Source organism: Corvus cornix, chromosome Z, assembly GCF_000738735.6.
Source record: "Corvus cornix cornix isolate S_Up_H32 chromosome Z, ASM73873v5, whole genome shotgun sequence".
NCBI lineage: Eukaryota > Metazoa > Chordata > Aves > Passeriformes > Corvidae > Corvus > Corvus cornix.
The window spans coordinates 48,903,017-48,929,074 of record NC_046357.1 but is presented as its reverse complement, the minus strand read 5'-3'; the positions used below and the strand labels follow the sequence as shown (position 1 = coordinate 48,929,074).

At 36.0% G+C, this 26,058-nt stretch overlaps 1 protein-coding gene across 1 annotated transcript in view; it reads left to right on the top strand.

Annotated features, from left to right (window-relative positions):
* Positions 1-26,058, top strand: part of DMXL1 (Dmx like 1) — a 77,748-nt gene that overhangs the window by 26,265 nt on the left and 25,425 nt on the right. The window contains 19 exon segments of the mRNA XM_039566513.1: positions 2,336-2,548; positions 3,295-3,548; positions 3,640-4,324; positions 4,859-4,980; positions 5,528-5,617; positions 5,903-6,005; positions 7,763-7,879; positions 9,099-9,323; positions 9,962-11,659; positions 12,223-12,333; positions 13,653-13,822; positions 15,024-15,121; positions 15,807-15,972; positions 16,759-17,011; positions 18,646-19,733; positions 20,001-20,192; positions 21,384-21,460; positions 21,635-21,762; positions 23,223-23,471. Of these exon segments, the coding sequence (XP_039422447.1) occupies positions 2,336-2,548; positions 3,295-3,548; positions 3,640-4,324; positions 4,859-4,980; positions 5,528-5,617; positions 5,903-6,005; positions 7,763-7,879; positions 9,099-9,323; positions 9,962-11,659; positions 12,223-12,333; positions 13,653-13,822; positions 15,024-15,121; positions 15,807-15,972; positions 16,759-17,011; positions 18,646-19,733; positions 20,001-20,192; positions 21,384-21,460; positions 21,635-21,762; positions 23,223-23,471 (6,039 nt within the window).

The window sequence follows — 26,058 nt, the reverse complement described above, 5'->3', positions numbered from 1 at the left end:
ACTTTATATACTGACCATGATGTCACATGGTCTGGAATATCCTGGTCAATTTGGGTCCCCTGTCCTGGCTGTTTCTTCTCCCAATGTCCAATGCAGCCCCAAGTTCTTCTCCAGTGTGGCAGTACAAAAAGCAGAAAAGGCCTTGGCTCTGTGCAAGCCCTGCTCAGCAATAACAAAAACATCTCTGTATTTTCAACCCTGTGTTCAGCACAAATCCAAAGCACAGCCCCGTACCAGTCACTGTGAAGAAAGTTAACTCCACCTCAGCCAAAACAAGCACAACTATGCAAACTTGAATTTTGCTTTTGATAGACTTTGCAGTATAAATATACCAAGCAGCAAACACATAGAATGAGGATAAAAATAATCTTGAAAAAGATTAGAAAAATATTTTCCTAGGTACTTAAAACTTGGGCCTTTCTAATCTTGTATTCTTTTAATGTTACCTGTATTAATAGGTATCTGTTTTAATAATGTCTTTTGGATCACTTGGTCTTTAATTCAGTCGATTGGAAGATAACAGGTTGTTCTTTAATGCGGAACCTCTGAAGTAACTGTCACATTTTAAATCTTAATTAGAAGAAATATATGTTCTCCCTTACAGTCAAGTCCTTAAGTACCTCAGTCTAACCGAATTCTCTAAGTAGGCCTTTTTGTTTTCCCTTTTGAAATTAAATTTAATTCAAAAACCTAATTGTATTTCCTTTCATTCAATTTAAAGAAAATTGGTTTGTGATCTCTTACTTGAACATTTTCCATTACTAAAATATTTTGAAGTACTTGATAAAAGCTAAAGCCAAAACAGCTTTATCTCTCATTCACTTCACGTTTTGAAGAATAATACTGTCATGTATATTTATATAAGAATAAATATCATGTGAAACTAAAATCTTTGAGACCTAATTTTATAATGATTTTACTTTCACTGGTGTTCAGCCTGGGTGGAATTCAGTGAAAGGAATAAGCGGTGGTTGCTAGGACAAAATTGTCTCTAGGCAATTTCAGGAAAAGTTACTGAATCCTAAGACTTCAGAAATTTTCTGGGAAGAGTGATTGTGATTTATGAAGCAAATAGAAATTCACTAAGAATAATGTCCAGAGATGAACATCATTTAGAAGCTGGTAGTTTTAGATGGAAATCGGAAAAAAAAGTGATTTCTTTAGTGACTTTGATAAGTACTCAAAAAGCACATAGATTTATAATCTAATCTGAAAAGTAATCTTTCTAGTTCACTTTATTCACATTTACTGTAGCTTCATCTTCCAACAAGGGTCAACAGAATTTTTCCTTCCAGGTTCTGTTACTTGCCAGATGTATTATGATACTTTTGAGACTGGCATTGCCCTGTGTAGGAGGATAGACTGTATTTCTTAAATGAGCTGTGCTACTTTTGCCCCCTTCCCCTGCTATACCCCCTCTCCACAACAAAATTGCTGGTTGTCCTGGTGCTCCTTTCTTTTATCTGTGTGCTCTCAGTTACAGTTTTCTTTGGCTAGATTGGAGGATTAGTAATTCAAACCCATCACTGATTCTGATAAAAACAACGGATTTGGAGTGAAATGTATTTTGTCTCCCAGGACATGGAATTTAAGTAATGCTGCATAAATAGGGAGCAGAAGGAAATGACTATACATGGAGACTTCTAGGTGGGAATTATATGCAGTATGAGATTTTAACATATTGCTGTATCATGGATTTGAGGAAATTGCTATAAGTCACCTACCTGCTTTTTAGCCTTGCTTAGTTTTGATTATGTTACTCTGCAGCAGTCTCATCCTTGCTTCTGTCACACACTTGTGATTACTGCTTTTTTTTTTCAGAGCAACATGGAACACCAAATACCATCAAACAGCAATGTGAATTAATAGAATATATCAGAACCAGAACTCCTGGGGTTTTATGATGGTGTGACAGAGGGCATTTTCTGGTCTCTGTACTAATTTTTGCTAATGTAAGCCTGTGGTCTTTGATTACAGTGTATATCTACTGCAGCATCCATTGTAGACTAAATGTTGGGAAATTATGTTTAAATGGTTTGGTTCATACTGAGCTGTAGTAGCAAAAAATAAGGTAAATTAACCTATATGGACAGTGTTACATCAAGGAGATACGACATTGCAGGACCCTACTGTTATCCTAATGTAAGCACACCAAAGAACCTCTGTGTGGAACAAGTCTGAAAGCAGATGATGTTGGTGAGAGGAATGGCAAGTGGCAATACACTTAGATTTATTTTTTTCATTGTGGGGTTTCTGCTTAAAAAACATTTATCTAAAATTTTTTTTTGACCAAGCTTGTTTAGTTCTCAGAAATGTCAATATCTTTTTCTGGTAGATATTCCTCTACTCCCTTCTATCACATCTCTAAGTCTTGGTGAAAATGAAGAAAAAAGTGGACCTTTTGTTGTGCACTGGCTAAACAACAAAGAACTTCATTTTACCTTATCTATGGAAGTGTTTTTGCAACAACTTAAAAAGAGTTTTGAACATCATTCTCCTGAGACTAATACTGAGGATTCTAATCAGGTGGATGGCAGAACAGAAGAAGGTAAAAGTCATCTACACATATGTCATATAGAGAAATGGCCTTCAGTTTATAAAGTAATTTGTAATGTTCCCCCAGGGGAAGTAAGAGATGGGCAACTTGACATGTAAGGATACAGGCAGATTACAGTAGCATTTCAATGCGTTTTCTTCCCTTACACTGAAAGTATCTAAGTGACTTTAAAAAAATTTATCTGGAAATTCTGATTTCTCTTTTTAGAGAGAAGAATTCCAGAAATTTTGAGTTATATATGCTGAAAATGGTATTATTTAATTAGGCTCAACTGGAGGCCTTTGCATGGAAGTGTTACTTTAATATTAAGGAAACAGGAGCAACTTTAGAATTAACTTTCTTTTTTTCGATATTAATGTACAGCTAATTTAAATAGCTTTATTCTATAATATAATACAATACAGTCAATTAGTTTGAATATATACATTCTGGAGATTATTGCCTTTGCTCTGTCTATGCATGCAAAAATTAGTATAAAATAGGGGAAAAGAAAAATATTTCAAATTAAGGTGCGACATAAACTATTTTGGTTTGTTAGACACTGAGCTCCATTAGAGGATTTATGGTTATAATTTTCATTCTTTTAAGTTAGCTCTCATAGGAGTGGCTTATAAAAGGCCTGAAATTAGCTCCAATGCGTGAATAATGCTGCTTGTTATACTTCTGGTTTTGAATATTATGTATATATATCTCTCTCTCTCTATGTATATCTATCTATCTGTATCTGTGTATTCTAGAAGCTGATGAAAATGGAGATGAACAAAAAGGAAACCAAGAAAAAAAGGAACTGGATGATGAGAAAGCTGCTCCATATTCAAACCTTGTTCCTTTATCCTCTGCTATTATTGATCATGAAATTGAAATTCTGCTTTCTGAATGGGGTAAAAATGCTGACATGCTCTTCAGTATACATCCTATGGATGGCTCCCTGCTGGTGTGGCATGTGGACTGGCTAGATGAATACCAGCCTGGCATGTTTCGCCAGGTGCAGGTACTTCATTCCTCCTGCATTTTACACTGCTGTTCAGTGAGAAGTGTGAGGGGGAACTCTAACACTTACTCTTTCTTTCTTAAAATTGCAGGTGTCGTTTGTCTCGAGAATTCCTGTTGCATTTCCAACGGGTGATGCAAACTCTCTTTGCAGAAGTATAGTGATGTATGCTTGTACCAAAAATGTTGACTTAGCTATTCAACAAGGCAAACAAAAGCCTCCTGGCCTTACACGATCTTCATCTATGCTTATCTCTTCTGGACACAGTAAATCAACCAACAGTTTAAAACTAAGTATCTTCACACCTAATGTTATGATGATTTCCAAACATGCAGATGGGTCACTGAACCAGTGGCTAGTGAGTTTTGCTGAAGAATCTGCTTTTTCAACTGTACTCAGTATTTCACATAAATCCCGATACTGTGGTCACCGTTTTCATCTTAATGACTTGGCTTGCCACTCAGTATTACCACTGCTGCTTACAACCTCACATCACAATGCTCTAATTTCACCAGATGTTGAGACAGCACTACAGGCAGATGATTCTTTAAAGTCTCAGGAGTCACCAGTAAGACCTCAGAGTAGAGGCAATGCAAATGTGACGTCCCAGGATCCCAACGCTGTTTACAGTGAACTTATTCTTTGGAGAGTAGATCCTGTTGGGCCTTTGTCCTTTTCTGGTGGAGTTTCTGAACTTGCTCGGATCAATTCTCTTCATGTTTCAGCTTTTTCTAATGTTGCATGGCTGCCCACACTTATACCCAGCTATTGCCTTGGTGAGTTTCATTTTCTGATTAGTGAGGTGTTCTAGAATAAAATTAATGTAACCTAACAGTGCTCTTAAATAGATAATACAGATATACTTGAATGTACTGAAAAAAATGTTAAGCATGGGTCCTTTATTTCACAAATTTGAAGTTGCTGGTACTTGGGAATTCTTTATTCCTATTTGAAAAGTTGCTGTGTTCTTCTGTCTTTTATGTACTTGGTATTTTAGGAGCTTATGCAGTAAAGTTCTTTTAGACTAGTGCATACTTCAGAGCATGCTGAAGATTTAAAAGCTGAGGGAGATATAGCTCTAGTTTGCAAATGGAATTCTTATTTCCTTTCATACACTTTGATTTGGTTGCTAAGTGCAGCTTTAGACTTTGTAGTTCTTGCTTGCGAATGGCAATTAACAGGAGATTGTTCTTTAATGTTGTATTGTTTTTCATCATAACTTCAAAATTTCCTCTTATCAAAAAAAAAAAAAAAAAGGAAGCTATATGGTGTTTGAATATTTGAGCACTTTCTACCTTCCTGCTTTTCAGGTGCATACTGTAATTCTCCAAGTGCCTGCTTTGTGGCTAGTGACGGACAGCATTTAAGATTATATCAAGCTGTAATAGATGCTAAGAAACTTCTGTGTGAGCTCTCCAATCCAGAAATTTCTGTAAGTGAAAAGCCGTCTCAAGTTTTTGCGTATTGCAGCTTCATTCAGTTGCACTAGACTCAGACTTGTTGGTGACTGACTAAGCTGGTTGCTGAGGATTTCACAGATGATTCTGCTTGTAAAAACAGATTAGGTAAAGGTTTTTTAGCCATACTGTATTTCATTTAATCTCAAGCTATGCATATTGAGGCAGGTCCAGGTTTGATTGGGAAATATCTGTGAGGTGCTTGCACTACAAGGAATAATAACTGTGTGTGTACATTGCCATCCTAACGAAAAGTTGAGACAGTAATGCAGCTTTTGGGGAAAGGACAATAAATTGCTGCGTGTGGGGCTTTCCAGATACTCCTATCACCTTTCAGCCGTCAAAACCAAATGTGCTCTTCATAAAACAGGGAATGTTACTTGTGTTCTTACTGAATCACTACTAGTGTATTTTTAATGCTTTAGTTAACACTTGCATAGTGATGTTGCACCTATCTAGCAGGCTATGCCACAGAAATGCACAAGAGTTAACAAGACCACTCCCCTGATTCTTTTCAAACAGAAGTATGTCGGTGAAGTTTTTAACATTGTAAGTCAGCAATCTACAGCTCGCCCGGGATGTATCATTGAACTGGATGCCATCACAGAGCTTGTAAGATCTTTTGCTATACTCATTTTATGCCATATAATTAGCTTTTTAAAAAGTGTAATAACAGAGGCAAGACTTGTAGCTCTCCATCAGGTGAACTGGAGGTACTTAAAGACTGTTTTTGACATGTACTTGTTTTCAACAGTACCTGTAAATGAAAAGAGTGGGAGTAATGAAGGTGCATTTTCATGAGTCGTCTTTTGTTGATGTGTTTAACTTACTGAGAGAGAGCAGTCCTGAAAAGTATACGCCATGGTGTTCACTTCTTGTGTGTTTTTACTTTCTTAGCATGGCCGGAAAACACAGTTATTCCATGTTTTTCAAGAAGACTTTATTTTAAGTAACCTGGAGAGGGAGATGCCTTCAAAGAAGAACAATTTATCAGTCTCTGGTAAAGAATTCTGTTTCATAGAACATTGAGGACTGTTTTATTTTTCATTCCACAGAAGAAAAAGAACTTGTTAAATGGTTTTGATCATTTTACTGTCAAATACCTTATTTGAGATCTTCAGAGGAGCGTTTGGTCTAATGAAACTCATGAGTGTTTCACTTCCTTTTGAGTTGTGTGCAACCAAATTTTCAATCAAGTAGTTTAAATCACAAGATACCCATTGTATACTGTATTCAGCAGTCCCTTACATGAAGGGGGAAAGAGTTTTAAATGTGAAGCCTGTAGTTGTAGGGTATATGACACAGACAAAACTTACTGTATTCTTTCATGGTAGGTGCTCTTCCTTTACATCAGCCAAATACTGTTCCTCAGGTAAATAGTATAAAAAATGGCAGGCCAAACAATTCATCCTCGCTAGAATACTCTTGAGTAGTGTGTGGATTTGTAGGTCTTTGGACAGATCTGAATTGCTCTGGAATACATGATTAGTTTTCCTCGGTGAAGTGGCCCAGTTACCATGTTATATAGCCATCACATTGTTCTCTTCCAATGAAATAATGTGGGGGAGGAATAGGAGTCAGAGTAAAGTTTGTGATACCAGGTCATCTGCAGTACTAAATGGAGTCCTGAGTGAAAGGAAGCAGAGGTGTGAAAAAGTGTAAAAGGGACCTAGGCAAGTATTACTTGAACTGGATATACATAATGATTATTTGGGAATTGGCTCTTTCTACCTGAGGAAGAGATTTGGAGTAGTGGAGATAATTCCAGCCCTCAGCAGAGTTCAAAAAATGCAAATGGGATGTTGAAAATTAGGAACAAAATAAAGAACAAAACCAGTGTTACTCTACAGCATAATTGTATGTTTACATCTTGAGTGTGATATACAGAAAGAATTTTAAGAGAAATATGGAAAATATCTTAGACATCTGTATGTGTTCTGAAAGTCTGTATAGATTGCTGCATGCTATCACTGTAAGGAATTGGGCTAAATGAACCCTTTGAAAAACTGTTAAATTAGAACTGTATCATTTGCATGCATTCCAATTTGAAAGTATTTTGTAATACTTTTAAAGCTTCTTTCCTCTTTATTAATGCATGAAGGTAGTTATCTCATGTTGTTTTTAAAAAGAGCAAATTAACTTCCATACATTTTTCTATGGTACCACAAGCACTGCAATGTGAAAAGCACAGGGCAAATACAGATTATTCTTGATAATGTTTGATGTATACATGCACCTTAAAGGGTTGGAGGAATCATGGAGGAAAAAGAGTCACTAAATTAACTATTCCTTCTTGGTTCTAATGGTTTGACTTGAAAGGAAGAGAATGCATAGGTGCACCCTCCAGAAATGGGCATCTATTGATAGTACAGCTCACATCCTCTTCTCTTTGTGTAAAACTAGAGCAAGTGAATTCTTGCAGAATTTAGGAAGAAGCATTGTATCACTTGTGTTCCAGACTATACTGTACTGATAGTACATTCTGGAATTTAACTTTAAATGTAGCAAAGTCAGGCAAATACATTGTCATTTCTGAATGAAAACATTGACAGCTCTTACATGAGTGTACCTGTAATTGTAGTGGTTGTTGGTTGTGATAAAAGACTGAGAAAACTAATGTAACACTTAGATACAGTCAGACCTTGTATTTCAGTATTAGTTCATGTTAGCTTAATATGATTATTTGCTAGCCAGCAAAATTTAGTTCTCCTTTCAGGTGAATAACCCCTAAGATCTTCCTGCTCTCAATTTCACCAGGTAACCAGCAGAAGGGATTCTCAGAAAAATTCTACTTGATAGTGATAGAGTATACACAAAACCATTCATTGCTACATATGTGGCATTTACATTTGAAGTCAGTTCCTGTTTCAATAGGTAAGCCCTCTTTCTTGTATTTTTCTTTTAAAAAACCCTGCTATCTAGTGAATATGTGCTGTTCAGTGTAATCTAAATTGTATATCATCTTTTTGAAAAGATTCTGCAGTTGATTACAAGATTTTATCACAACCGTTCTCTCTTGGTTACTTAATTTTCTGATTGCTGAAACTCTTCAGCCTGAGCCCAGAGTTTGTTATTTTTCATGCTTTCTGAGGCCAGCTGTGTTTAACTGGCTTTGATACAGTCTAACAGTTAAGTTGTTTTGCTTTTTGGAAGGTTTTGTTCTGCAATTTTTGAGTTTGTACATAAGTTTTAAATTGGACCATAGTCTGAAGCACCTAAGCATCAGTGATGCCATTACGATTCCAAAAAATTTTGATGTTCTGAAATCTGGTTCTCTTTCAAACTACCAAACTACCTCTAAAACTATAAAGCTTTAAAGAAAGGTAAGATATGCTTTGGTAGTGTTCTGTTGACACTTGAAGATTTTAAGAAAATGTAAATCTGATATTCTCCACTTACCAGAGGAATCTGTTATATTACATATTTGTCACATAAACTAAATTAGTATTTCTTATTGTTGCTTTCAAATGAGAGATGTATTATTGCAATTAGTTTATAAGTTAGTGAGAATAATAAAGATCTAAGTTTTCTGATACACTCATTTGATGAGGAGATGACTGATAAGGCTTTTCAACAGACCTGTTGGAAATTTTCATGTTCCATCAATTTCATACTTCAACTATTGTTTTATTAAAAAAGGGAAGCATTCATATCACATTTTCTGTAGGTCTATGTTTGAAGGAATAAAATAGCTGTTATTAAAACTTCTCTGAAAAATAACTTTCACCAATGTGTGAGTTAAGACATGAAGGTCTTAATTTTTTCTAGCTGTAGGTATTCTTTGCTTAGTGAAACCTTATTTTCAGTGGATAGCCACATACATACCTTTTTGACTTTTTGACTACCTTTTTTGTTATACTTCAATTATTTTATAATTTCTCAATATTTCTGATATCTCAGAAGTATTTAATCTGAGATGTCCTCGCATTTCTCTTTAAATCTGAATACGAAAATGCATTTTATTAGAATGAAAGTAAAATTTTAAGTCATGTTTTGTCTGTCTCTTTTGGAACTGCTAAGGTGAGTAAAATCACTTCTTACATTAAAAAAAATAATTGACCTTTTCAAATTAACAATGCAAACTTTTTTTTAGATGAAAAGATAGGTTCATATCCGTCTGAAGAAGCAACACAAACAGAAGAATTGTATTCTTCACCAGATCCAGAGAAGATCCAGTCACCTTTCACTCAAAAGTATCGGGCCTGTAGAGCAAATCTTCAGAGCACCAGCCGGCTTACTCTGTCTTCCAAAATGGTGTATAGTCAAGAGCTGAGTATGCCAGAAGGAGTAGAGATAATAAGCGTAAAGCCATCAGCAGGTTTGTGATCTTTTTTAAAAGACTAAAACAGGGAATCTCTGCCTTTCTGCCTTTGGTCTTAAAATAGAAACAAAGTAATAGGAAGTTTTGGATTTGTTGTTAGAATTGAATATTTGTAGGTGAATCCAAAAGGTTTGCTAAAATGTACTTCCCTGACTTAATATCTCTGTCCTGGAGCTAACACTAAAATGAAGCTCTTATCTATTTACTGTATTCCACATTATTGCAATAGATAGAATAGTAGAAACACAAATGTTGCTTTGCAGTCATTCATGAAATTTTTTGTAGGATCTGTACTAAATGTTAAGGTTTTCGTCAGTACTCTTTCAAAAATAGAGAGTTTTAGATTTTTCAATAGCGAAATGTTCATTTGACAGAAGAGAATGTATGTTAATATTTGTGTTTAAATAATATGATTTGTCTCCTCTCTAGAGCACAAAATGCCATCAAAAGGTAGAACAGTTTCATCGTATGTTTGTCATATTGTCTCATTTGTGAGGCCCTGTAAAAGACCTCTTTGTGAGGAAGCAGTAATCCTTTTTTTAACTTGGAGTAATAGAATGGTGGCTGAATAAAAATGTTGTTGGTTTTGCTTTTTAATATTTCCCCTAGTAAAAGTGTATTTTATTTCATTTTAGGACATCTCAGTTCTTCTTCCATATATCCTGTTTGTCGTGCGCCTTACCTGCTGGCTACTTCTTGCTCTGATGAAAAAGTTCGATTCTGGAGATGCAGGGTTGTCACTGAATCATCATCTTCTTCCGTGCCGGAATATAGCACAGACAGTGATGTTAAATATGTATGGGAAGAATGGCCATTACTGATTGAGGATGGACTTCCTAGTAGTAGTGCTATTAATGTTCCAGGGAGGCCAACTGAAGTTAGCTGTGCACACACAAACAGATTAGCAGTAGCATACAAGCAGGTAGCATCTGAAAACAGCCATCTTTCTCAAGATTTTGTGATGCACGTTAGTATTTTTGAATGTGAATCCACAGGGGGTTCTTCATGGATTTTAGAACAGACACTTAATTTAGATGAGATAGGCACCATGTTGGACTCTGGTGTTAGTGTTGATAGGAATTTAGTGGCATATAACCAACAAGACGCTTCTCTGTCTCATGGTGGGAATATTATACCCAACACTAAGCACTTGGTACACTTAGATTGGATGTCTAGGGAAGATGGTTCCCATATTCTGACAGTGGGAATTGGATCAAAACTTTATATGTTTGGTCAGCTGTGTGGGAAGAGGCAAGAACAAAATGGTAATGAGATTGTAGCGATCTCCCACAGTGGCAGTCCTAAGGCTGCAACCCTTTCTGGGTTTGTTCTGCTGCGTTGTGTTGACTTGGTTTCATCTGTAGAGGGGTCACCTCCTTTTCCTGTTTCCTTGTCTTGGGTGCGTGATGGCATTCTTGTAGTTGGAATGGATTGCGAAATGCATGTTTATTCTCAATGGCAATCTCCTTCTAAGCAGGAACTAGTTGGTACAGATTCCTACAGTGGAAGTATGCCATGCATAACTAGCTTAATGAAACAAAGCCAGTCAGCTGCCTCAGGTTTGCATCCACCAAAGAGAACCTTGACCAGATCTATGACCAGCCTTGCACAGAAACTTAGTGGGAAACGATCTGCCTGTGATCTGTCTATGGAAATGGAAGATTCTGGTCTTTTTGAAGCAGCTCATACATTATCTCCAACTTTACCTCAGTACCATCCATATCAACTGTTGGAACTCATGGATCTGGGTAAAGTACGCAGAGCAAAAGCCATTCTGTCCCATTTGGTGAAGTGCATTGCTGGAGAAGTTGTTGCTATAAATGAGTCTGAGCCTAATCATGACAAGAGGCTCAGATCTCTGACAATCAGTGCTAGTGGAAGTACCTCAAGAGATTCCAAAACGTTCAGCAAAACCGAGACTACAGACTATATCGAAATAGACTCTGTTCCACCATTGCCTTTGTATGCTCTGCTTGCTGCGGATGATGATTCATCTCACTCCTGTTCAGAGAAGTCCAATAATCAAAATAGTCAAAATAAAAAGGATATGCCCAATGACAGTTACGAAAATCTCTTTCAAAATACTGTTATAAGTACAGATGACCTCGTCATGTTTGAGGCAGATGAAGACAGTTCAAAACCAAAAGTCATCGATCTTTCTCAGTACAGCCCAACTTACTTTGGACCAGAACACGCTCAAGTTCTTTCTGGTCACTTGCTTCATTCAAGCTTGCCAGGTCTGACTAGGATGGAGCAAATGTCTTTGATGGCCTTGGCAGATACAATTGCTACTACCAGTACTGACATTGGAGAAAGCAGAGACAGAAGTCAGGGTAAGTTTTCTCTTCCAAGTTAAACGTGCTACTGTGCGTCACAATCTTTCCTGGGATTTCTTCCTATTTTGGAATATTTTTGTGGCTTAAAAAGCAACGATGCACCTTCATTTCATAGTATAACTGTGCCATCACAGTATTTACTATTTAACTAGACTTTCAAGGCCTAATGCTTTGATAAAAAGCAGATTTTCTTTTGCTATCTGGTAATGCCACTGTGAGTCCATCAGTCCACATACTATAATTATTTTTAATTCACTTTCGAAGAGACAGCTTTCGTAATGACAAATATTTGTTGTACACTGTAGAGAAATTGAGACATAATTTGGTTTACTTTTTTTAAACCAAAACTTGTTTCTTGCATTAAACAGAACAAATAACTTCAAAAGGCTTTATATTTGAAATTTTCTTCTTTGTCTTTTCTTGAAGGGAAGAATTATAGATTAAGCAATCATACGTACAAATTTAAAGCGTTAGCAGTCACAAAATTATATTTCTTCTGTTAAGATACACAATACTTTGAGTTATTTCTGTAAAGTGTGTGTAAAAATACTTATTTCCAGGTGGAGAAACTCTTGATGAGTGTGGTTTAAAATTTTTATTGGCTGTTCGGCTTCACACATTTCTGACAACAGCGCTTCCTCCTGTGCATCGAGCTCAGCTGCTTCACCAAGGTAACTGATGTGTTTTCTTAGATGAGTTGAGTTTTAGTGATGTAGCTGTACATATGACTGGTGTGCTGTTGATGTTCGTCTGCAGAATCAGTGATTTAATTGGTTGGGGTTTTTCAGGAAAATATTGTCCAATATGAATGAATGCTAGAGCAGAAAATATTTTGGTTTTGGTAAAGGTCTTGGAACTGAAGTGATTTTTTTTTTTTAACAAGTTTTTAGTTGGCAGGGGAGTGTTTCCGTTTCCCAAGAGTAAATGGCTTTCTAGTACCATGTTGTTCCAGTAACCTTCTGCAGGAATAATATAGTAGAAAACAGTACATATGTAGGGGTTTGGTACATAGTTGGAAAAAAAAAATTACTACTCAGATATTAAATATTTCTATATGCTTACTGTAATTATACAATCAACTATTTCATATAGGGTTGCAAGTTTTTTTATAATTTAACTAGTTCTATCCTGATATTGCAGATGACAGAATGAGATGGATTTGATTAGTCATAATCAGATCTAAAGGACTGGCTGTGATTACTCCTTTAGCAATCATGACAGTTGATGGCATTTTCAATCGCATGGCTTGTCACCCTTCAGCTGAATCAGAGGTTGGAATTTGCCAGGACAGCCACAGCAGAGCATTGCAGAGTTAGCTTTCTGATGGAGTAGTTTTAGTTGCAATACTTCTGCTTCTGGTGAGCTCAGAAACTAGTGAGAGTGAGAAGTGCCTCCGGGGCACACACGGAGGTGCCTTTCTAAAGAAGCGTCTGGCCCTCGCTGGAGTTGCAATTGTCCATAGCCAGCTATGTTGCTGCTTAGTAATTGCTGTCTTCCTCATGAGATTTTTTTACTTCAAGTTTTCTTTTGTATCTTTATCCTCAAATGTGTTTTCTGCTCTGATTATCTCAAGCCTGTGCATTTTCTAATCCAAGTCAAAATAGTGAACCTACCTTTCAAAAGCCTGAAAAATTTAACCAATACACTGCACTTTTTATCATGGCTAATCTTAGTGCCACTTACTATCCATATATTTGAACTTCGTAGAGAAGCTCTGCTCTTTGCAAACTTACCTAAGGAGTTTGCAGATGAAAAGTTGTTTCCAGCTGTATGATTTTTCTGTAATATTTGATACGGAGTCCTAAGAAATACTCTTAAATTTCTGTTGCCTCATCAGCAATGCACTTAAAAATTCAGTTTGACCTTCTTCCCTTTTCCCTTTCCCATTCCCTTGTTTTCAGATTCTGGATTATTTTATTAATGAATGTCTCCTGAATTTTCTGTTGTTTTGTTTTTTGGTTTTATTTTTTCCTAAATGTTTATTATGTAGGCTTATCTACCAGTCACTTTGCCTGGGCGTTTCATTCAGTAGCGGAAGAAGAACTCCTGAGTATGCTCCCTGCAGTGCAGAAGGGAGATCCAGCATGGTCAGAGCTCAGAGCTATGGGTGTAGGATGGTGGGTTCGAAACATCCACAGCCTGCGGAAATGCATAGAAAAGGTAATCATAGCATTCTTAAAAAAAAAACCAACTTACCAAAATCTTTCCAAACAGCTGTTCTCCAGTGTTTACTTTCTGTTTATGTAGTTTTAAGTTTTTAGATAATGAAGTTTTTCTGAATGTTTTCCTGAAGTTTTGTGCTGTATTCTTTTGTATGTGTTTTTTTGTATCAATATGAACTTCTGTATTTAACTAAATTTTTCTTAGTACTTTAGATTTCAAATTCCAGTGTGGAGTACATTTTTTGCTCTTAGATACTCCATTTTAAAGGTAATATTGTGCCATGCTTATTGTGGATGCTCAAGATACAGATGGAGCATACAGGTTTCTTTTATGGCAAAATTGAGAAACAAGTTGTGGGAAAAGGTTCTCTTTAGAAACCTATCAGAAGTGGTAACAATTTAGGTATTATATGTACATCTGTCTTGCAAATTGATTGTTTTCCATGATAAACAAACTTTCTACTGTTTTGTTTTGGCTTGGTGGGGTCTTTTGTTTGTTCGAGAATTTTGTTGGGTTTCTTATATTAAATATTTTAATCATCACAAATGTGGCAGTAAGCCTAACCTCATTATCACTTGTTTTAAGCTCTTGGAAAAGCCAAGTATGTTGAGCTAAAAAATGACATGCGCAAGATACTTTGACTACAAAGCATGAAGTGGTAAAATGCATGTCTCTACTTTTACTTTGAAATCTTCAGTAATTAATCATCACTTTATGAAACTTAACTGCCTTGCATTAAAAAAATTCCAGATATTCTGGGCCTGAGTTTAAGGTTACCTTACATGGGTCTTGAACTAGTCTTGCTCCCACTTACCCTGTTTCCTTTCCAACCTCCAAAAGTAACCTATAAACCTTTTTTCCTGTTGTGACTGGTCCCATCCTGGTTTTCAAGACTCCATCTGTCCTTTGGTTACCAGAGAAATTAGTAAATTAATTTTGTTATGGTTTTAGAAACTGATTTTGGATATAGGGATTTCCTTTTGATCTGCAAAAAAACTTCTGGAACTTGAAGAGCATGAGCTAAGTGATATCAAAGGGGCTGTTGTTCTTACATCAGACTCATAATGAGAGGAGGGATCCTGTATAAAAGAGAACGTCAGAGCATTATGGGGTATGGCATGCCAGAAGCAACAAGAATCCCATTTAAGATTAATTTAAATTGTGGTTGGTTTTTTTTGCTTTTGACCTGTCTTCACAGGTGGCTAAAGCAGCTTTCCAGCGAAACAACGATCCGCTTGACGCGGCCATTTTTTACCTTGCGATGAAGAAGAAGGCTGTTATCTGGGGATTATACAGGTATTCAAGCTCTTACATGGAATTTCACAGTCTAGTATAATTTTGGGGAAAAAAGTTGAATGTGGTGGTAATCCAAAGGAAGCACAAATATTACCATTGAAAGCTGGGGTGTGATTTCTAAACCAGTCGTTACATTGAATGAGTAGTTTCTGATCTTATATTTACTGAAGGAATTTAATTGCTGTTTCTGAAGGTAGATGCTTAAAGTTTTAGTCTCAAATGTCCTGTAATTTTAATTACCGCTTAATTCTGATTTACTTTTGAGAAATAGCAGTGTAGTGTGTGAAATGCCATGCCTATCTTTTGCATGAGTGTTTGCTGTTAAAAATTTTACCTTAAGTTCAGGGGACTGAATTACGTCTTTCTAACTGATGTTTCATAATACAGCATTCAGTGTTGCAAACCTTTTGAAAACTAATTTGCATTGTCACTTAAGAGCTAACCTTAAGAAAAATGAGGTTTTCTGTACTTGTATTGGGTTATTGAAAATACCATTAGGTTTTGTATTTACTACAGTTTCTGCTATTTTTAAATATGTAGCCTTCTTAACTCCCAGTGTGGTGAGAGACTCTGCATTTCCTAATGTGAGATCTGTGTAAAATTATACTGACATCTGAGGAAATGAAGAACCATTGTGCATCTAAGAAAATGTAAAATGTTTTTATCAATTATGTTTGATATGCAGGTCCCAAAAAGATACTAAAATGACACAGTTTTTTGGAAACAACTTCACTGAGGACAGATGGCGTAAAGCAGCATTAAAAAATGCTTTTTCTTTGCTCGGCAAACAGCGTTTTGAACATTCTGCAGCATTTTTCTTGTTGGCAGGACACTTAAAAGATGCAGTGGAGGTAATAAAATTTTTTATGTTTAAGACTGTTACATTGTCCCAAATATACAGATAGACTGAATGTGGTTTGCATTTTGCATTAGTATGACCCCTGAAGCTTCTTATGCTTTCAATCCGTGCTCTTCTTTCCCACCTGAAATCAATGAAAAATACAAAACCTTCATCTTTACATTCTGAATCCTTTTAGCTGTCGTATTAGTGACACTGAAAAGTGACGTGGGGGTAATTTCTCTGCTCTAATACTAAGGGGCCTACCTACCATTAGTTTCCTTTCAGATTGTCTACCCAGTCCTATATGAAGACAACATAGTTTCTTATTAGGAAGTTCCAGACATGGTGTTTTGGCAGTGATGTGGATTAGCTCCTACAATCCCTTTACAAAAACCAAACCAAACAAAAATTATGTCCTCAGTCTGTTTGAATTGCAATATTGTGAGGAAATTAATCTCTTTGATAATGAAGGATTTGTTCTGTAAAGCTTTGTAACTAAAACAACCAGAATCAAGAGGTAAGAGGTGGCATGTGCACATTGACAGTGATCTATTGAAGCCAGTCAATTTCAAAGATCTGTTGTCATGCCATATCTAAACTGAAGAAATGCGAATCAGCTCTTGCATGTAATAGTTAGCTACATCTGTTCTGTATACTTCTTGCTCACTTTTTATGGAGTTGATAGTCCAACTTACTTTAATCTGAGCAGATTTATTTCACTTCCTGTCCTGTAATAATTTTAAACTGAGGAGAAATTACAAAGTCTGGTCGTTTAAATATACTTACTCTCAATTAGGTCTGCCTTGAAAAACTGCATGACATTCAGTTGGCTCTTGTAATATCAAGACTTTATGAATCGGAGTTTGAAGTGTCTAGTACTTACAAATCTGTACTGCAGAAGAGAGTTCTGGGAAGTGTGTCTACTGGAAAAGAGAGCTCAGGAAACATACACTGTGACCCCTTTCTGCGAAGTATGGCATACTGGATTTTGGAAGATTATAGCAAGGCTCTTGACACTTTAATTAAACATTCTGTTGAAGATGAAGGAGGTAAGAATACAAGTATTTGGCCTGTTCAGTTGGTTTTAACTACATGTTCATTTCAGCCACCATTTCTTAAAGTGTCATCTGAACAAAACCACACAGTTCCTCACCATTGTTAGTAATTAGCTTGCTGCAGCAATGCATGTGGACTTTAATCTCAAATATAGTGACTGTATTGTTATTATCCTGTATCCAATGAATACATACTTTGTCCTCTAAGCATGTGAATATCAGGATAATGGAATGACCCTGTAGTAATGCAGCTGTTTTTCCAGAAGCGATTTAAAGAGACAAAGTAACTTCTTAATTAATTTTACTTCATCACAGCCTAAAACAAAATTCTGATTGTCCAGTTACATAGGAGAGTCTGAAAGACATGGTGTTTTGTAGCTTTTAATCCTTGGTAAAAACAGTTGACTACAATAATAAACTCCCAACAGAAAGATTTTGAAGCTTCTTATGGAACAAGGAGGCCTATGTGCATCCTGACAGCATGTGAGTCTTCTAGAGCAGTTAATTTCTATGTTCATTTGCTGGCTTTGTAGGCCTTCTAAGAATCAGTTGTATTGTTTCCTGAAGGTAGTGTTTTCACTGAAGTTAAATGCTTCAAGTTCTTGGTGGTTAGCTGGTTTCAGTCCTGGCTGCTGAGAGAAATTGGAAGGGAATAAATGAAGGCTCAAATACTTAACACTGGGTAACTAATTTGTGAAACTGATTTCACTAGAAGTTACGTGCCGCAGGATGATTTTGAGCAAATGAGGAATATAATGTTTGGTTGTTTCTATCTTGGTCCCATCTTTCTGTGTAAAATAATTTTAAAGTTATTCTGTGATTCTGTGTAATTCTTCTGTGGTCAGTTCATTGTCTTGTTTGTGGTGTCTTGCTTTATTTTCTTACCTAGAAGGTGCTTTTTGATGTACCTCTCTCTGTTAACTGTCATCAGTTGTGCCACAACTCCTGACAGAGGAGAGAGTAGGGGTTTATTTCTGCTATCCTGAACCCTTTGAAAGCTGTGTGAATCATCCTGTGCTGATGCTTCTCTCTCTTCAGGGTTTTTCTTCTTGTGGACATGAAAATAAAATGACTAGGTGTTGCACTGTTGTGTAATTCATTTATTTGTATGTAATACTGCCACCATTATGTATAAATGTTATGGTTTTTCTAGTTCTATTGTAAGTTGCATTTCTTTAAAGATGTAGACAAAAAAAATATACCAATCTAAACTTTCTAAAATGGACTTTAAGTAAAAAATCTGTAAGATATAACACCTTTTTGTCATTCAGAGATGGATGATGGAGACTTCAGAAATCTAAAATGAACCGAAAAGTAGTCTTGTTTGGCTGCAGTAAAACCGGGCTGACTACAAGGAAAAGAAATAGCAGCTGTTTTAATTTAAAAAGTCTTGCCTGCTGCCCCACCCTGCTTCTTTTTAGTAGGTTTGGCAATGTCCTCCCCACTGAATTATTCAAATGATAAAGGTGCAAAGAAGGGTACAGTGAAGTAAACAGTAGAATGGATGTATGAAGTAGACAATAGAATTGATATTAAGACCTAAAAGCCTTCTGATGAACTTAGGACTTTGCAAATCGGTTATTTCATGTGGAGTGGTAGATTTTCCTTATGCTGCCATATCTTTTCAGATGGAGATGGCTCATCAAGTTGCAACCCTGCAGTGTTTAACTTCTATAACTACTTAAGAACACATCCTCTCTTGCTGAGACGTCATTTTGGCTCTTCTGATACATCTTCCACACACATTTGCCTAACAGTAGAAAATGGATTAGCTGACAAAATCAACCTAGGTGAAAGACGGCTGTTTTTCACCACTGCATATGCTCATCTAAAATCTGGTTGTCCTATGTTAGCCTTAGAAGTGTTATCAAAGATGCCCAAAGTTGTCAAGAGGTCAAAGTCATTCAGTAAATCCCCTAGTTTAATGGATACTGGTAAAGATTTCTCACCATACTCTCCATTTAAAGAGTTTGAAACAAAAGATCAAGCTTCCAGTATTGATTGGTCACAGCCGGTATTCAATGGTCTAGGTTCATCTTCAGATTGTTCATCAGAAAAGCATTCAAGTTCCACTCTTTCCTTTGATTGGAGCCAGCCAAGTGCTCTATTCCAAGATGAACAATTTCAACTACAGTCAGACAGTGATGAAAATGATGAGAGTGAAGATTCTTCCTTGGTAAAGAAAGAGCTAAAACCTCTGAAGAAAACTGAAAAACTACATGAGACAAGTTCTAGCTACACAGAATCTTTTAGTGTAGTTGATTACAAAGATATTCTAAGTCCATCAGAAGATATCCTTTCAGCACAGCTGAAGTTTAGAGCATGCCTCAAAATCCTTACTGTGGAGCTTCGTACACTGTCCACTGGCTATGAAGTAGATGGTGGAAAGTTGCGGTATCAGCTTTACCAGTGGCTTGAGAGAGAAGTGGTAGCTCTTCAGAAGACCTGTGATTATGGTGTTGAAGAAGAAGAGATACAGCCAGGAATTCGAGGGATGCCAGAAGAAGCTACATTACATGAAAACACTGAAGACTTTGCTGACCAACAAAAAACTATGCTACAGAAAGAAGACTTTCAGAAAAGACGTCAATGGCTTTTGAAATACCAGTCACTCCTAAGAATGTTCCTTAGTTACTGTATACTTCATGGCTCACATGGTGGAGGCTTGGCATCTGTCAGAATGGAATTAATTCTGCTGTTGCAGGAATCTCAGCAGGTATGTGGGGGAGCTTAGGTTGTGTTTTCTCTGCTTCAGGTTTGTAGATTCATTTGAAGTGTTTTGTAATATTTTTTAAGTTTTCCTGCTATAGCAAACACCTGTTTAGTAATAAATCTACATCTGTTTTTAACAGGTTATGTTTTTTGTAGATTGTTTATTTTTGTTGTTGATTTTTAGAATACTTTTCCCTCTTTCAATAATTCTTATGTTCCCTTAAAGAATATATACTGTTGCTTTCTCTGTGTGTTTCTTGCTTGTTTTTAGGAGCAGTCAGTACAGATACCTTCCAGCCCTCCACCAGAGCAAAGCTCCATACCTCTCCTATTTGCTTGCACAGCTAGTGCCAAAACAGTGGTGGCTAATCCATTGCTACATCTTGGCAATTTAACTCATGATATATTACATGCTATAATAAACCTTGATTCGCCACCTCATCCAGATACTCAGAACAGCAAGGTATGTATTTTTTTACAGTTGTTTTGTTGTTGTTATTATCTGGTTTGCTGAAGTCACAAATTTTTTTCTGACAGCATGAAAACTTTGTGCTGTGCCTGTCTGTGACAAATAATAAAACCATGAACAATAAACATTTTCTGTAGTACTTGTCTTGAGCTGTCCACTGATCATTACTCATTGTTGAGGTGTTGAGCATCTGGTTCAACAAGCTGTTGTAGATTGGCCTCTCTCAGAAATGGATATTTGTCCAAGAGGACATTATTGTGGAAAACATGTTATACTACATCATCAGCATCATATCTGTCTTTATGACAATATGATCATTACTTCTGTTATGTTAATGGCAAATTCTGCATTTCATTCTTAGACCTAAGTAAAATTAAATGTTGAGGTATAAAAACTGGTTGTCAGCAAAGTTCAGTAAACCCAGACTTTTTTGTGAAATAGTAGTTTTTAAAAATAATTTCTGTAAGATTTCTCCTGTATTTAACCTTTGACTGGAAATAAAACTTAGTCTTTCCTAAAGTTTTGTATTTGTTAGGTCCCAAATCATGTCTGCTTTTACTAAGGATTTCTGGAGAACACTAAAAGATGGCTTAGTTCCTAGTTAGCTTTGTTTTAGAGGTAGCAAAAAATAAATATAATAAACTGTTTTTGTTTTAATGGAACCTTTATGATCAACAGATTCTCTAGCTTTTACCTAAGTGTGTTTTGGGATACCTTAGGAGAAAAGTATCGCTGTGTTAAAAGTAGTGATCAGTGTGATACTGAGTAAATTGAGTGTGTGTCCAAGAGCTGCACAAGAATTGGTCAAAAAGTAAGCTGCATTATAGTTCTCATTCTGAAATTAAGTCTTTGTATTCTGAGCCAGCAAACTGCCACTGTCTTAGGGTGTAATTCTTAGGACTGTTTTATACAGGCTTAATATGTTGCTGTTCATTAGCTGAAAACATTTCGGATAGAGCTGATCTGTGATTGTGTTGGTAGGGTGAGTTTTCCCCCATCCTTTTAATTGCAAAGTGAACTGATTTGTCTGATATAAATTCTGAAGAGAAAAGTGGCTTTGTAAGAGAAGTACTTATACCTTCCATGTCCAGTGCTTGTTACAAATCCCTATGCAGAGTGAAAGGCTGTGATACTAACCACAGGTTACTTTGGGTGTAATATGTTCTGTAAAACTTTGTCTTACAGATATATGTCATGCATACCTTAGCAGCATCGCTCTCTGCTTGCATCTACCAATGTCTCTGTGATGGCCACAGCTACAGGTAAAGTCTATGCAAAGTGATTTTTAGACAGCTGTCTCATTGTAGTTGTGATAATAGGTAGGGCACCAGAAGGCAGTATTGACACTTGCCTACCTGTAGAAAGTGCTATCACTTGAATAGTTGTAACCATAACTTTTTAAAATAAAAATGATTTCCTGCTTTTCTGTTTCACAGCTCATTTCACGCAAATCAGTTCACTGGGACAGTGTATCAGACAGTCCTGTTAACTCAGCATCATTCTTTAAGAACAACAAGCTTAGAAGAAACAGTGACTCCCAACACATCACCTGCTCAGTGGCCAGGTATCTGGACTTGATTTGTTTCTTTCCTCTTAAAGAAAACTGAGTTATCTGTACGAGCATGTGGGTGTGCTCTGAACTTTCTAGTAGTATTTGCAATAGCTGTGTGGTAAAATTGAGTTCTTTGATTAAAATGTTGGGGGGTTTTTTTCAGATCCTCTTAAGTTAGTGCTTCTGATTATTCACTAAGTCAAGGTTGTTTATATTGCTTTCTTTAGCCAAAAACTGTTACTGCTGGATCTAGTAGGGAGCAACTAAACAGGAAGTAGGATAAAGTCATGTCCTGTGCTCTACTTGATCCTCCTGGAGCACCAGTATAGTACGTCCTTACTCCTAAGAAGGACTGGGAAGGCTATCTTAGTTTGTACTTCAACTAAGAATTATTTTACCTTTCAGACAACTTTTGAACTAACTTGAAACTATTAAAAATAAGACATTAATAATAAGTCATGTTTTTTTGTAGCTCTAAAATTCATGTCGGATTTCAGGTAATATTAAAGTGTGCTGAAAATCTATGCTGGTGAAACTACACTAGGGGGCTACATTAGAGGGAGTGTTATCAATGTGATATATCTAGGTATGAGCTTCATTTTACAGCACTAACTTCAATGTAAGCGTAGCCAAGAAATATGCTTACTTATTATGAGATTTGTTCTTTAAATCAGAAAATTTACCTTTAAAAATCTTCTTGGAGAGCCGCAACCAGTCTTTGTGTTTGATACTATGCCATTTTTTCTTTTCTGCCAAACATTGTTACTGAATCTAGAGGTTTTAGAGAGAAACCAGATTGTCATCTGTTTTATTTTTATTTAATTAATCACAGAGTTAAATTTCTGATTAATGGGTCAAGGAATTGTTAGCAGTTGTTCTTATGAGTAACATGACCTTGAACTGATTTTTCTATTTTTTAATGGATTCACATGCTGTATGTGCAAATTGGAGAGCATGACAAAAAGCAGAATTCTTTGGCCACCGCTATTTGCACTTTCACTTGTGTGCACAAAGTGTCACAGTTGAAGCCACATCTGAAACCACACCATTTTGTGGGAGCATAAAAACACTACACGATGTTTAGTACTTGGGTGAAAGAACACTTGCCAGACAATGTAGCCCAAGTTGATGCTCATGGCTTTTGGTTGGTTTTACTACTGTAAAGTGGGAAGATAGAATTTCAATTTATGGGATTATAATGTAGTTATAATAATAGAATAATTGTTATACATTTCTTTAACCATTAGTCCAAAATGTGAAGCTAAAAAATGAATAAATTGTTAAAAATAAAGAGCACGCCTCCTTCTCCTGGAGTTTTCAACTTAGATTTCCATGTCTAGAACTTAGAATTTTTCTACACTAGAAACTACTAAGTAACAGAGATTGCCAGACAAAATACCCATGATAATTTGGAGTATGTTTACACACACATATGTGCTTTCTTAAAGAATATGTTTGTTTTATATATATAGGAATGACAGCTCTAATACGTCTCTTGAATTCTGCTGGTGAGGAAGCCCAGCCAGGTCTCACAGTTCTACTTTGTGAAATTCTGACTGCAGTCTATCTCAGTCTGTTCATCCATGGCCTCGCAACACATTCTAGCAACAAGCTGTATAGAATTATGGCTCATCCACTTAACAACAAAATGTGGTCTGCTATCTTTGGAGGAGGAGCTCATACACCCAGCAAAGGACAACAGCAATTAAAGACAAAAACTGGTCAGTTCTCTTGTTTTATGTATATTTGTCTTCTGGGTTTTTTAAGAAAATTATGTGACTGCTGAAAGCTTTTTTACTTTAAGTAGTTTGTGTTCAATAAGAATTTGGTATGGTTTTGGATTGGCATAGAAAAACAAGGATCTTAAATTATTGATGTAGATACTGTGTAGAAGAGAATAGTGAAGCGGAAGTGAATGCTACTGAAATAAGGTTTCCAAGTAGCACAGCTGCTCTAATATGAGGGAATTAAGTTGATCTTAGAGAGTTTCCAATACTATTACAGCCTAGTTTTTTACGTTTATTTTAAAGCTTTCCAGTTCTCTCATAACTGGAATATATTCCCATTTTATGAATACAGTATGTTTTCTCTCTTTGACAGGTAGGCACTTCCCAATGCCTAGCCCACATCAGGTAGTAGTGTTCTCCATGGAATGCGTGGGGTTTTCCAAATCCCTTACCTCCTTCAGTACTCATAGTCCTACCAAACCTTCAGGCAAGATCCTAGATTTAGTACTAGGCCTCTACATGCAGTTTGCTATGTGTGGTTTTTTTTTGCATATGCAGAAAGACAGAAAAACTTCTGTTTGCAAGCCATGACATCAAAATTTAAAGTAAAATTTTGTAATTAAAGAAGCACATGAATTGGGCACTTTTAAAAAAGAAAATTGCTAGTGCTGTCATATTCTTACAGCTCTTCATTTGAAATCAATATTAAATATATAATTACTTTAACCATGGTTTGAAAAGATCAGAAGTGTTTCATATCTTTGGAGAGCTGCTTGTTTTGCTTTTTGAATATAAGCATTATTATGCATGTGGATTTCTAAGTGTTCATTCCAGACATTACAATCGAAAGGTGTCTTGTTGATATTCAAATTTGATATTCTAAGAACCCTTTAGAAAAGCAAACAACCTTCAAGTTTCAAATTCAGGTAATGATAAATTTTCCTCAGGTCCAGAATGAATTCCTGTAATGGTTTTATTTTGGTACAGTTACATGCTTTTTAATTTAGTTGGACTTCTATAAAACCAAGAGCAAAAATGCTACCATTAACCAAGTTTTTTAAAGGAAGATTTTGTAAAGATAAATTTACTTAAACTGTGATGAATTTCTAAATCACATCTGAATATATATGTAGAGAGATAAAATGTAACTTTATATATTTAAAAAAAATTTTATTATTTATATTAGATATATGTTGCATATCAAAATGTCTTACCTTGCATTCAAGTAAAACTGTAAATGCGGCTTGTTTAAGTATCTTCATCAAACTTTTAGGGAAGTGTTTTCGGAGTAGAGATCTTTAACCAAGAGTGAGCTCTTATGCTAGATCTGATTAGCTTTTTCTGTGGTATTGAATAAAGATGTCTCTTTATGACTCTGGTAAGGTAAATATGTTTGCTGTTACAGAATTGTCAGAAGCCATAACTGGCTTTTGTTGGCAATTCTGCTAACTAGGTGTTGGTAACTGTGTACTAAGCTGTGTTAATGGTTTACCACTGATTTAAAATTATAAGTATTTTTACAAAGAAGTGTATTCTGAAATGTATGCTAAATATAGCCTGTCTGTTGCATGTTTTTCTTAAGAAGGAGTGCTGGCATTCTGATCACAGGTTTAATAAAACTGTTGCTGGAAGAATCCAGAAGCTCAAACTAAAAATTTAAGGACAGAAGGGACATCTTTAAATACTGGTTTGTAGGGCTAATCACTAGAAAGGGGCCTAGAGGGGTGGTGGAGTCTCTATCTTTGCAGTTACTCAAGAACTTGAACACACTAGGCCATCAATTAAGTCAGCCCTGTTCTGAGCAAGGGGTTGGACCAGGTGTCTTTCAACCTATGTAATTCTAGGATTCAGTGGGTTATTATTTGTTTTAATGTGTGTTTATGCAAAGCAAATTTGGGGGAAAGGTATTTCTCCAACATCTTTTCTCTGTCACACTGAAAAAAAATGGTGGGTGAAGAGAGAAAACCCCCAGACTTCCAAAGAAGCAGAGGGATTAGGATTAGAATCAGCTGTATTTTTTGTGCCTTTACTGTTTCTGACACCAGAAACAAATACTGAGAAGTGACTGAAATGCTTGTTCAAGTCAACTATGCCATATTCTTCCATAATATTATTTAGATCTTTTCTATAGCTTACCATTTTGTTATGCTTAACTAGACTCTTTTCCCTTATATGTACTTTTATATCTTTGTGAAATGTTTGCACTCTCAAACGGAGATCAAAAGCTAAAAGTTCTGAACACTAATATTTCTAATGCAGTAAGGCTATACATGTCTTCTCTTTCTTGCCTCCCTTCCAATCTTTTAGTACATACCTGAATGTGGATGTTGATCTCCAAATTTGAAACTTATTTTAAGAGATCATAACACTATGTACAGCATTGGTCAATAAAGTTATGTTATTTCCCTTTCTGCTCTTTGCTTTAGTTGACTTGAGCACATAGTAGCTTTGAGTATAAAATTTCACTTAAATAAATATGGTCTTTCTCTTAGACTCAAACTGTGAAAACAGGAACCAAAAACCAGTACCTGGTAGTCTTATAAATTCCTAACCTCTATTAGGAATTAAGTTTTTTATGAGA